Source organism: Lolium rigidum, chromosome 7 (genome assembly GCF_022539505.1).
Source record: "Lolium rigidum isolate FL_2022 chromosome 7, APGP_CSIRO_Lrig_0.1, whole genome shotgun sequence".
Taxonomy (NCBI): Eukaryota; Viridiplantae; Streptophyta; class Magnoliopsida; order Poales; family Poaceae; genus Lolium; species Lolium rigidum.
The window spans coordinates 127,526,458-127,539,598 of record NC_061514.1 but is presented as its reverse complement, the minus strand read 5'-3'; the positions used below and the strand labels follow the sequence as shown (position 1 = coordinate 127,539,598).

At 42.1% G+C, this 13,141-nt stretch overlaps 2 protein-coding genes across 2 annotated transcripts; one reads left to right on the top strand and one right to left on the bottom strand.

Moving 5' to 3' along the window:
- Window positions 1–879: 879 nt before the first annotated feature.
- Window positions 880–2,182, top strand: LOC124674549. Its single transcript, XM_047210593.1, has 2 exons — window positions 880–1,143; window positions 1,969–2,182. Exon 1 carries the CDS (start codon window positions 960–962, stop codon window positions 1,104–1,106), a length of 147 nt encoding a protein of 48 aa, XP_047066549.1. The 5' UTR covers window positions 880–959; the 3' UTR covers window positions 1,107–1,143; window positions 1,969–2,182.
- A 1,259-nt stretch (window positions 2,183–3,441) lies between these two features.
- On the bottom strand, window positions 3,442–9,302 carry LOC124674547 (DDT domain-containing protein DDB_G0282237-like). Its single transcript, XM_047210592.1, has 10 exons — window positions 9,252–9,302; window positions 8,066–8,226; window positions 7,749–7,921; window positions 6,731–7,089; window positions 6,582–6,660; window positions 6,141–6,478; window positions 5,630–6,046; window positions 5,343–5,504; window positions 5,176–5,264; window positions 3,442–3,882 (listed from the first exon to the last, which is right to left on the bottom strand). Exons 2-10 carry the CDS (start codon window positions 8,176–8,178, stop codon window positions 3,696–3,698), a joined length of 1,917 nt encoding a protein of 638 aa, XP_047066548.1. The 5' UTR covers window positions 8,179–8,226; window positions 9,252–9,302; the 3' UTR covers window positions 3,442–3,695.
- Between the last annotated feature and the right edge of the window lie 3,839 nt (window positions 9,303–13,141).

Sequence of the window (13,141 nt, the reverse complement as noted above, 5' to 3'; positions counted from 1 at the left end):
CTTGTACGCGAAATTATGGATCGAAATCCTCGTCTCCTAATCACTTGGTGACGCACTTGTCCAAATCCAAATCCTCCTGCCTCACTAATCTTGTACTAATCCAGCTGAAAAATGATTGGATAAAGCTTTCCCCTTTTTTTCCGTCCGGTGGCGAGGGTCCCAGGTGGCCATCTCCAGTTTGTCATGTGAGGTAGGTGTGCTTCTTGAACAGCCTACTTGGTTGGATTCGACAGCGACAGAGGATGTGGAATGGAAGATGGGAAAAAGCAAGAAGAAAACCGCTGCTTAGTTAGTTGCCTGCTAATCAAGGAACTGCTGGTGGTGGAGCTGCTGAATGCCAGCAGAGTGCCCTACGTCTGGTGGCACAGTTGTGCTTCTCCATCAACTCTAGACGTGTGCCGAGCGAGGGGTGCGCCTTCTCCTCCATTTTCTAAGAGAAGAAACATTCTACTTGTAGAGCTGTATCCTGCCTCTGTTCAAAGATTTCAGCTTTGGTTGGCAAGTGCGAGACGCAAAGGACAAGAAAGGTAGAAGAAGAAAGGAGGTAGCGAAATGACTCCTCATCTCTATTTAATCTAGTTACCCTTGTTGAAATATGATTGATGCCCCCACATGATCCTAATTCCTTGCCATGGTTGAAGCTTCGGCGCTGGTTGGAGGTTCTCGCATGCTCAATACCCTTCCAGCCATCAAAAGGTAAAGCGCTAATTATTCTTCTTCTTTTCCTCTTCCCTAGTTGATTTGTTTCCATTATCACCCTTATGAAATTGAAGCGATCTTTGTGCACCGGGAAGACCCAATCTTTGCTCGCCATCATGAGATTCTCTCGGCTCACTGATGTTTTCTGATCAAATTTTGGTCCCTGCAACCTGCAGGCTTGGTGTTTGTGGAATTGCCTCCTTCGCAACAGCAGCAGCAGAGCATAGGCTAAGGGGGGAAGGAGGATAGGGAAAGCAAGGATGGCCATGCCGTGGGGGCTCGCGGCGCACATAGTGGACATGGTGTGGGCACTCCTCGCCGGGTGGGTGTCGACGTGCCTGGTAGTCGCCAACGAGATAGCCCGCGCCATGCGGGGTGGGGAGATTGGCCCCTTCATTGTGGGCTGAAATCTCATTTGACTCCTCAACTGATTCATTCATGCAGGTGATCTGCTCCCATTCTTCCACTCTAGTTTATTTTCTAATGGAAAGCCTGCATGGCATAAAAGCTAATGCTTCACCTGAGAATATTGTGGTGCCATGCATGTCCTTTTCTCCTCCGCAATTTGTGATGTCAAGCGACTGCGAATACCTTTTGCTGATAGCCTATCTGCTCTAGATCCTTAACCACGGGCTACTTGTTGATGGATTCTGAAATTTGGTTTCCATTAGCCATGACTTGTTAGTTTCCGAAAGAACTTTCAGAGGTTATAGATTGTTTCATGGGTAAAGAATGTTAGGACGTTTCAAAAGTATTGTCTACATTCCAAGTCTGCTTCCATGGCTAAAGTAGGTAAGAACTTTTCAAAACTATTGACTGTGTTTCAAGTATTTTTGTTTCCATTGTAAAGGGTGTCAGACCAAGGGAGCAACAGGCCTGACTGTAGGTCTGTTTTTTCCTGAAAATAAATGGCATTGCTGTAATAGTGTAATCATCCCTGATCAACCTGAACTCCCGAATAAACACTTCCCTGATACTATATTAGATCTTCAGACTCTCAGTGGCAGTAGCTGGAATAGCCTATTCCTGAAGATCATTAGCTTGTAGGCTTATGATAAAGATTTTTGTTGTGCCGAGCTTTGTTCCATATGTGTTTTGACCTTCGAGCCTAATTCCCTTTCTGTCTTGTCAATTGATTTCGTTATGCTTGCCTGATCAATACCTTCTTGTTTATGTGTAAAAAGGGTATGGTTGCTATAGTAATTATTTTCGCCTATTGCTTATTATGCTTTTCATCAGTTGATCTGATGAGCTCATTCTTTATTGCAGATAGTTTTCGTTTGGAACATCCTGCCCATTGATACATTTTGGGTATTATACTGTACAGAGTCCATAAATCTCGATTAGTGTTGAACTGAATGACGGCCATCAACAGAAGTCACAGGCTCTAGATGATGATTTTTTTTTCTGTTCTGTATGATAATCCTGTAAATTTTGTACCATTGCATAAGAACAATAATGTTATGTCCTTTTTCCCCTTCTATTCATGGGTGTTGAACTAGTTTTTGGCATCCAAACAATCTGCTGCATCGATAGCAACTCTGAAGAAATATTGGAGAACTCTCCAAGTATCAGGTTGCTTGGAGGACTCTACTGATGTAAGCAACAAGGATAACTACACGTATTTTCAGGACATATAATGCACTTTGTTATTGCCATGAAAGGGTATGGCACTGTATGCTAAAACAAAATTAATTTCAGAGTAGCAAATTGTTTTGAGACATGGCTGAATTTTCTATTTACAGTATGGGCGTAGAACTGAATCAACTGGTGTTAAATCTGCTTTATCCGTTGCAATCCTATGTCCGGGAAAACTAGAAAGAGAGTAGAAAAAAAATTCAGATGGCAGAGATAGATCATAAATATTGGTTACTAAATCAGAAATAAGCAGATGTGATTGCACAAATCAGAAATAAGCAATCCGTCCAAAGGACAGCCTGAATCAGAATTTGCACAGGCTGTACGAGTTTAGGCACCTAAGCGACGACTCTCAAATGTCTCCTCTGGGGCACAGTACCCAACAGTTCTCAGAAACGAACCACACAGAAACATCTGTGTCGCTCACTCCAAAACTGAACATCGATCATGACAGAGGCAAAAATGATTATTTCTGTTTTCGTATAAATCAAGCTATAGGCAAAGAAAGAACGCCCAAGCAACATATAATAATGATCACGTTTGAACACCACGTACAATAACCAATATCCCTTTGTGCACACTGGCTGAGTTTTCCAACACAGATATCAAGTGAATAAATAACACTGCAATTAGCAGCAATTTTTATAATAAAACCATTGCGTACATATCTTTGATCACTCCCTTCTTCAGCTTTTGTGATGGTGGTGGTGGCAATGCTTAGATTTCTTCTCGTCTTTTCTCTCCTTTCTCTTTTTTTCTCCAATTTATTGTCTTTTCTATTCGTTTGTCTGAGCAGTGCGAGTTAAAATCTGAATTACAGAAACTGCAGGGCCTGCACCACGACCTGGCCAACGCTGCTCGGCCTCTTCCCGTCTTCAAGCTAGCACACCAGTACTCTCCGGTGTAGGATTCATTCATCCAGGTTTGTTTAGGAGTACCAGTCTGGCGATACAGATTGGCCATCACCATAGCTCTCGGCACATTACACATTGAACAAAAGCTGACCCTCGTAAAGCACAAACAGCGATTTCTTTTTGACACTTGCAGGAACAACTTTTTTGTGATGGATAATAGTACTGCAGTTGTAAAAGGACATTGAGATCGAATCCATGAAATAAATACTGCATTTGTTGCCTATGAACAGGTTCCTACCTACCGAATACCCATTTCAGTACCAGCTTTAAAGCCTCAAATCTACCAACTGCAACTCTTGCTAAGACGGGGTCAATTTACTGGCAGCTTGAGTTTCACTGCCTTTGTGTCCAAAATTTGGGCGCAAGAGAGTCTTCTTGACAGACTCCTCCTGTCAGGAACCCCAAAATTAACCCCTACCACACAGGAGGTAGCCTATCTATCAACTAAACAGCTCGATTTTCTTTCCACCTGTTTCTCTTTGAAACAGGTTTCCATGCGTTGACATAATCGAGGAATGACACAGAAGAGCCGTCCTTTGGTTGAGCGTGTACACGAGAGGAACGTCGCAACACAGCCTCTTCTAGTAACATCTTCTGTGTGACCTCCTTCAATCTCTTCTCCAGAGCATTACTATCAGACAACAAAAGAAAACAAATTAGTTGATCAATAAGTGCAAAGATTTTACCGCACTTGACTATACACAATTAATATTAGAACCTAAGAGCATTGCCATATATCGATCAAGTCATATAGAACTTAGCCAAAATTTATTTCATGTTTGATAACAAAGAAACATGTCCATACATTCATATATAAAAACTCGACATGAACATACTTATTCAATTGAAGACACAAAAATGTGCAAGTGAAGTAAATAACTGCGAGTTGTGTGGCCTATAAAACAGTTTTTCCATGAAAAAGAAAAAACATTTCATGGTCAGAAGCACACTGGCCTTTTTCTTTTTGGGATTTCCAACGTTTGACATTGGTAACTCCAGATCTTCTCTAACTAATAAGACATCTATCCTACCAAAGTTCGGGACCAAAGGGCGTCATTTTGGCCCTGAACCAGTTCTTCCAACAAAAACAGGTCCACGTGGTCTGATCAGTTCTCAGCAATATAGTAAACTGTGGTGCCAAGTTTCTTCCAGGTTCAAAACGGGAGTGGTGTTTTGGCACCCAGGACCCCTCCCGGTTTTTAAATTTTATTTTAAATACACTTTTAAAATGTTGAAAAGTTCGGACATAAAATTCAATAGGTACATCTCAAAGTTCTACACGTTTACAAAGTGGTTCCACGGAAAATCAACATTTTTACTGTCGTGTGTAAAAAAGACAAATTTTGGTGTAAAAAAAGCTATGTATGTGACTTTTTTTGTCTTTTTCACAAGTCACAAAAAATGTCGGTTTTTCGCAAAACTTGCTGTACGCACGTAGAATGTCGATACGTAATCACGAAATTTTTTGTTCGAATATTTTTGACATTTCAAAATGTTTTTCCACTGGCAGGAGTCCCATGTGCCGAATTGAGTTTCTGGTTCAAAACGCAATAGAAAATTGGTTGCTTAAAATAACAGTTTCAACAATAGGACCATATATATCATCACAAAAAGATATAATTGCTCCAAACAACAAAACCACCATCACTCACACTGGTCTAACAGACCAATCTAAGCCTGCCAATCTACTGGTATGATGTGCAATGTTTATTAAAGCAAGGTCAAAATAGGACAATATTATAAAATATACCAGAAAAGAAATATAAATAAATTCAAGTTATAAGGCTGCGGATATAAAATGTGATGATTCGCACTTCCTACTGTCGACTATCTCTCGCTTCTCTTACAAGAATGGAATTCACAACACTACAAAACAAAGTCCAACAGTACGAAATAAATTTGAGGATATACATCAGTTGCATACCTTATCTTCTCGTAGAACTTTTCAAGTTGTTGTTTGAGTGCTCTCTCCCTTATGCCTTTAATGTTTAAAGACCCAACGAGCGCAGCAAGCTGTTCCAAATTTAACATAAAAATGGTTATAGCTAGAAAAGTAAAGCAAAGAGATTGATACAATTGCAAAACAATCACCTCTTCCTTGGTGCTATAGTACCCCCATTCTTTGGAATCTGCACTTTCGACAAAAATTCTTCCTTCGCGTCTAAAAAACCAATACCTGTTATATAACCTGTCTTTTCCCAGAGGACTAGTCCTAACTGATTGGTCCAGCATTTCTTTTGCAAGATGCCTCCTCTACAAAGAAATAAGCAAAGAGAAGCACTGTCATGAACAGCCTCAACAGAGACATGCATGTAACAGGTCCGCAAAAAAGTTCACATGGATTAAAACTTAAGAGGTATACAGATATAGGTTCCCACCAGATACAATTTACCATCTTCATTTTTGCTAGGAGCATTTTCCTTCTCCTTCCCTTCTTTTGCCACAAGCTGACCATTAACACTCTCGTTGCCATCTGGTACAGAATCTGTATGATTCATTTCCTTTTCTGTTGCGCCTTCCATGTTCAGCTTCTGCTCTTCTTTATTCTTTCTTGCAGCCTCTCTTTTTTCTGCTACAACTGCTTGTTGCTGATTAATCCGTTCTTCTAATCTCTCTTTAAAAGCAGTAGTTGCAATGGCTTCATCTACCAGTTCCCGCAGAATTTGAAGTTTGACGCCAGTGTCAACAAGACCATAGTGACCCCTTCGCACTGTTGATAGGCTAGGGGAGAAATCGTCTTTACTTGTCATTTCCATGAAATCACATAGATACTCCTTCCAGGTAAGTAAAGATACCTACATACAATACATTCATGTGAACATGTGTGGAACAGAATATGGTACCACTTTGCTGACACTTAAATTTTGAATAATAATAAGAAGAAATCACCTTCGATTTTCTCTTCTTGTTCTGGAGAATTGTAAAATAGTCACCTTCATCTTTAATGAGAAAATGGAAAAGTGCGGTATGTATTTCCACAATAAGAACATTACTTTCTTTGTGGCAAATTGCATTCTCCAGATCTGAGAGGGAAAATGGTGACAAGCATAATAGCCTCCCAAAAGACATGCAGAAATCCCAGACCATCAGGAGATCTCCCACAGAATATAAAGGCACTTTGAAATCTGTAGATGTTGGGCATCTCTTTGATAAAACAGGGTCATCTGCTGCAGGCTTTACTAAAAGATCATCAATTGGGTATTTAACTGGCACTAGTTGTTCCTCATCTGAAAGTCATATGGAAAGTGGCAATAAGAAGCTTGGCAAAAGTGTAGTACATTCAAAACCATGTTAACATATGAAGTGATGGCATGAATATCTGCTCAATACCTTGTTTCAACCTTTTCCTGGCATCTTCCAGGGTCCCATTCTCTAGTCTTTTCCTCGTTTTGGGCAATCCTTCACCATTCTGTAAGCCATGATGTCTTAGGATCATAATAATAAGAAAGAGAATAAAGGAAACAAGGAAAGATTGTTACCATCATGCCTTCTGGAGGCTCAGTGGGTATGCCATATTTCTTTGCAAGACTCGTATGTACAATCCATGGAGAGTTTTGCGAAGTTGATTCCCTGATAAAAAGCTTCAGCATATTACGACCAGAAGGTGCTTTCTTGCGAATTAGATCATCAGCTCTGAGGACTGAAGTGCTGATAACTGCATTCTCTTTATCAGTCCAGCCCACCTCATAGCTTGTGGTGTTACCAGAGCCTATAACCTTCAGAATCTTGCAAGCAGCATCCGAACCATCTTTTTTGGCATGTAATTCTAATCCTTCAAACAGATCCTCTTGCAGACGGCCATAAATCTTATTGACAAGGTCAGTTAAGCTAAGAGTACCTGAAGCGAATGTAGCAGAAAATTACAGTCTATTAAAAGATATAACAAAAATGTTCTCAAAAGCAAATACTTTGCATTCTTTCACAGAATAAAATACCAAGAGCATATCAACATCAAAAACACAAGTGAATAGTTTGGAGCATCATGAAACAATGCCCCACACCAAATTACTAACAGTATGTACACATGACAGATCTAACTAAATGGCAGTAAATCTATATGAGACGGGTCATTGGTAGCATGGATAGATTGCAAGTTCTGAATTGAAAATTTATTACAGTGCACTGGACACAGAAAATGAGAAAATCACATGTGATGCATCATTGAAAGACAACATGTAATCAATTTTATCCAGAAAGATCCGTGAACAATCCAACAGAAAACACATGCCAGAGAGCAGGGCTTGTCAATGGATATAAGGAAAATCTCAAACCTGAAATAAATTCCTTATCAGTATAAAATTCTAAACATGCAATGGTTTCACAAACACAAATAATAAACGTTGAACTGAGAAGAACACAACAAAATGCAGTTTTGGCCACAGCCAACAAAGTGAATCCTAAAGAAGTACTCTAAGAAATATCACAGGCCTGAAACTTTATAATCATAAGAATAGTATCAATCAATAATGTAATAGTCAGGAAAAGCTTGGCCCCTACTGTATTGAACCATCTGGAGAACAGGAGAGATTAGCTCTCTTGGCAGCTGTTGAGCCTTCTCTGCGGCACGCTGCTCTGAGACCAAAGCTTCCTCATAGGTTAAATTAGATTTTCCAGACACCTTACATGTCCAAACTCTTCTACGGTAAAGGTTCAACCTATTCAGGTATTCCCTAATCAATAGTCAAGGATACATGCATTTTTCTGCAGCATAATATATATTGCAGACACAAAAAGCTACAAATTCTCATATTTTATACGAAATTATTCTTCAGATCAGGTACAAACAATTAACTGCAATATATGTAAGAGGATACTGGTAATCTCGAAATATCTCCTTTGTAAATCGAACTTCAAACACCTTCTCCTTAGGATCCAAGTCCTTTGGCGGGTCTAGTAAGAAGAAAGGCGTCCTCTTGAAGAGAGGCATTAGGTCCTTAAAATACAACCTCTACAAAAGGCACAATTCGTCCCGCACCTGCAAAATTTCACAAAGTTACTGCAAATGCATTCTCCTTCAGGACAAACTCTAAGCTACTAAAATCATACTGCCTAAAATGAAGCACGAGCAAGTGAGCAGGTAGTAAAGAACTAAAGATTACTGTTAATAGATATATTGGCCCAATTGCCCAACAATTCATGTGTACAATGATAACTTTTTGCATTTTATTATGCAAGTCATAGAACAGCAAATGGAAAAAGAATAACACTTCAACTGCATCCACTAACTGCGCAAAGTCTTTGTGTTAATCTGTTATATAAAGATTCAAAGCACATTCTGTACAAGCCAATCTTCACTAGAAAAGTTCAGTAATCAGCTAAAATTCCTTCGATGCAGTCGCACATGTATAACAGGACCCGCAGCCCCTAAAATCCAACAAGCAAGAAATTCTGCCATTTACATCAACAACAAAGTGCACTTAAAATTTTGAGAAGTTCGACTCTGAACGCAAGGTGCTCATACGCCAAGCTCAACTAACAGTCTCAAGAACCAAGAAAACCCCAAATGCAGAACAATGCACTAGCCATTTGCACCGATCCGACCACAAGCAGAAATTACAAAGACGAAAATACGGCGAGGAGGGCAGTGTATTTTCTGCCAACCATTCTTTTAACACACGGCATGAAAGCGCTGCCCTGATCTACAGAATCCAAGAACCAAGAATCTCCCTGAACAAATCAACACCTATCACACACACACACAAGAAATCACCAATTCAGGGGAGAAAGCCCTCCCCGCCTAGGCCTCCTAGCAAAAACCCCATTTCGCACCCGTCCTTACCCCGCACCCTAGGATGCGAAAACCGGATGGGCAGCCCCCAAACCCTAGCCCGCCACAGACCGCGCATGACACATCCCGCCGCCCGCCGCCACCTGGGAACCCCATCTTCGCGCGAACAGAACCCAAGAACCCGTCAAGAACCCGGCTAGATCAGCTGGAGCAGTCGATCCCGCACCGAACCGCGTCGTAAAACAACGAGGGCAATCACTCCGGAGACTCACCAGAGAGTCCGCCGATACCGGCCGGCCGGAGGAGAGGCGGGGGTCGCCGGGGAGCTGAGCGGGGAGGCGGGACTTGCCGTAAGGCGGCGCAGGCGCGCAGCGGCGCGCCGGGAAGCGGCGCCGGCCACCGGTTTGGCGGCGCGGTGGGGATTTGGCGCTCGCGTTTTGGAGGAGGAGCCGCCGAATGAGGCAGGCAGGGAAGAGGGAGCGAGCGCCTCGTGTCGTGGCACTCCTCCTCTGCGAAATGTTTCTTTTCTCAAGGAGTTTAGCGGTTTGATGTGGCCAAAGAAACGGACGGTTTCTGGGAGATTCCACTATTTGGAGATTTCGTGTCAAAGTACCACAACTTTTGTGTTTTTCTAGACCGGCTGAAACTTTGCCACGACCTTCCTTTGTTTGTTTTTGGTAAACTTTTGTTCCTCAGTGAACTCTGTTCCGAGGGCGCAAATGTAGGAGCTTTTAGTTTTTTTAAAAATAAATGTATGTATCTAGACGCGTGTAGGTTCACTTGTTTTTGGTTTGTATCTAGTTCATTTTAAAGTATCTAAAATATTTTATGAAGATGAGGAAGAACTAGAGTTGATGACAACTCTTGAGGATATGATGTAGCCCGCCCTATGAAGGTCACTCTATCAAGACCGTCAATTCTCGCAAGTGGACCAATGATCCGAGCCCACACCAAGGCCATCCAACAAGAGGTGAATTCGCTTCCCTCCGTGTGTGACTTAGACACCCCTTTGCATGGAATGTTACTCAATGAAAATACTTTTTGTGTCATCGGGTATGCCGCCCAATAAGCACACCATGAAAGCCAAGCAAGTGGAGAAGAAGAGGAAGAGAGGCCATTAGGCCAAACCGTTGCAACGGTTGGTGTACCGACCCTACTGTTAGAATGGACCGATCACCACTGGACTACCACCAGCGCTGGTGAAAGGCGAGATGTCACCTAGAGGGGGGTGAATAGGCGTTTTAAAAACTATCACGGATTTAGCTTGTAAGAATGCGAAATTAAACTTGCGTTTATTTTATAAATACAAAACCTAAATATGCTACGCTCAACTAAGTGCAACAACAAAAACTCTAGCTAAACAAGATAGACACAAGATATATAAACACAAGTGATAGCAAGATATATATAGTTCAAGCGCGATGGTTATCACAAGAATAGCAAACTCGGGTATAGAGATAACCGAAGCACGTGAAGACGAAGATGTATTCCCGTGTTCCCCCACACAAGGTGATGTACGTCACGTTGGAGAGATGCGGGCTACTACGAAGATCCCCCGAGAGACACAAATGCTCACCTTCTTCTCCAAGCCAATACCACGAAGGACAAATACATTTTCCTTATGGTTAGTTTTTCCTCCACTCCGGAGATGGCAAGCTCCACAGCCACTTCGCAACCTCCACGAAGGAGAAGCCCGGGCCTCTTCACAGTCTACCACGAAGAGATCACCGGAGCACCAACCGCCAAGCCAGCTAGGAGGTAACCCCTCTTAGAGTAACAAACTCACGGTCTCCCACTCAAACTAATCGTAATGGAGAGCTCAACACTTATGCAAGGATGCAAAAGCAAGAGCACCAAGGGTGCTCAAATCCTTCACACTCAAATCCCACAAAAGCAACAAATTCTATGGAGAAACTAGAGAAGAAGAACAATGGAAGAAATCAACAAATGACTCCAAGATCTAGATCCCAATGGTTCCCCTTACTTAGATGAGGAATTGATTGGTGGAGTTGTAGATCTAGATCTCCTCTTTTAAATCCCTCAAGAATATGCAAGAATCATGGGAGGGTTGGAGAGGAAGCAAGCTTCTAAGGTTCAACAATGGAGTAGGAGAGAGAGAGAGAGAGAGAGAGAACAAGTGTAATGGTTGACCTTACCTCCTCAAGGAGGAAAAGGGGCTATTTATAATCCAAGGGAGAAAACTAGCCGTTTGGAAAGTTCCTACGACCCAAACCGGCGCTAAAACTGTCGCCGCCGGTTCACACGCCGGAATGGTCCGACGAGCAAACTAGTTGACCGAAACCATCACTGAAAATCTGTAACACACGAGGCTGGACCGGTTCTAAAACCGGCATGCCGGTTCCCTCGCTAGAACTAGACCAGCTCGCCGGAACGAAACCGGTTTTGCCGGAACAACATACTGGTACGTGTTCCGGCGATATCGGAACCATTTTGGCTCGCCAAGATATTCCGGAAGGGAAGCCGGCACCGCCTGACAAGGGAGCTCCTCAACAATGCCCACCATGAGGGCCTTAGGGTTGACAGAATCCTGCAGGTTGACACGAGACATCGGATACCAAAGGAACAGAGAGCGAGATTTACCCAGGTTCGGGGCCCTTGATGAGGTAAAACCCTTACTCTTGCTTGTCTGATCTTCATTTATCGAATAAAGAGGTTACAATGGGGCAGCCGATAGACTGCTATGGTGAACTCGCGGGGAGGCAAGGTTTCTAGGGTTGGTGCATGCTAGATTGTGTTGGTTGTGTAAGTGTGTCGTTCGGCAGGCCCTCTCCTGGCATTTATATAGGAGGCCAGGTCCCGAGAGTCCTATCCAAACTCGACTAGGTTACATCAAGATCTAACCTATCCTTTCCTTTATCGACATCTTCTTGCCTTGTTCATCAAGAATTTGTCTTATTGTAAGTCTTCTTTGTTGTAACCGACGTATGGGTCCACCTTGGATCATGGCAATCCTCATGGGCCCCTTGTTGGGCCAAAGGAGGTAGACCAATGTTGAGTACCCAAGGGTAATACCCACATCACCGCCAGTTTCTGCGCTGAAATAGTCAGAACCCCTCAAACGTAGTTTTATCGAAAGAACTTAACTTTGATAAAGTTCCTGAACTCTAATTAAGATGAAACTAATTTTATTGGAAAGATAACGACGAATATAACCCCAGCGTCAAGAAATGGTAAATATGTCCAAACTCAAAAATGCAATAAAAGATGCATACAGATTCTGTTTTCGGCGAACTTGGGCTTGTTGAAAAGCTATCAACAATCTCAAGAATCTCACAAAGAGAAACACCACGAAGCAGCACGAATATAGGGATGCAAAGTATGCAAAGGATTAAGATCCCTAAGATGATACGATCAAGTTACCCAACTGAAAGCCCCTCTTGATGGTGCGTCTATCTATCCTATAACCTGGTTTGCCAACAGCTACATTGAGACCGTTAAAAGGAAAACCTAGTCAGGACATACCTTTCCTTGCGCATCCCGCTTGATCTTGATGACACCTCTTCAAGCTCCACACAAGCCCAAATACCTCACTTGATCATTGTTGCCTCGTGAAGAATCATGATTGCTCCCTCATACACCAATATGGGAAAGCTTCCTTGAACCACGTCTTCACACGTCCATTATCACCGAATGGCCGACAAGCTTCAAGCATAAGTTCTAGAGATACCTAACTCATATCGACAACACAAACACACATATATAGTGGGTTAGCTCATGAAGCATAATTGACAAGGCTTACCATCCACAAGATAACATGATCCAAAGTGGTACAATCATTATGCTTAATGTGTTAACCAACTTGAATACAATCTTCGCTCTTAGTATTGGTCTACCTTGTCCGCGTGCTCAATCATAACATCTTGAGGTACATAGAGAGCTCTTCATTTGATTGCATGCTCTAAACCATAGTGATGCATGTAAAATGCATACATGAACTTTATCCTTTATCATATTGAATTCCCACATATTTGCAACATGTATGATGATAATACTACTTTTTACATTGACTTATGGGGACTTATCAATGATCCCATTTGTTTGGTTTATAACTCTGCAGAACAGGAAAACCATGTTTTGCATATTTTTCACTTCCAGAGACCTATACGGAGTCAAATTGACATGGGATTTTTGGAGCATCATT

Bases quoted from the DNA above. Each gene is read 5' to 3' on its own strand.
- LOC124674547 (XM_047210592.1), bottom strand. From the start codon at position 8,178: ATGCCTCTCTTCAAGAGGACGCCTTTCTTCTTACTAGACCCGCCAAAG. The intron at 7,090-7,748 runs GTAGGGGCCAAG...CATTCGCTTCAG, and splicing joins TCTCCAGATGGTTCAATACA to GTACTCTTAGCTTAACTGAC. The intron at 6,047-6,140 runs GTGATTTCTTCT...TATTGTATGTAG, and splicing joins ACAAGAAGAGAAAATCGAAG to GTATCTTTACTTACCTGGAA.
- LOC124674549 (XM_047210593.1), top strand. From the start codon at position 960: ATGGCCATGCCGTGGGGGCTCGCGGCGCACATAGTGGACATGGTGTGG.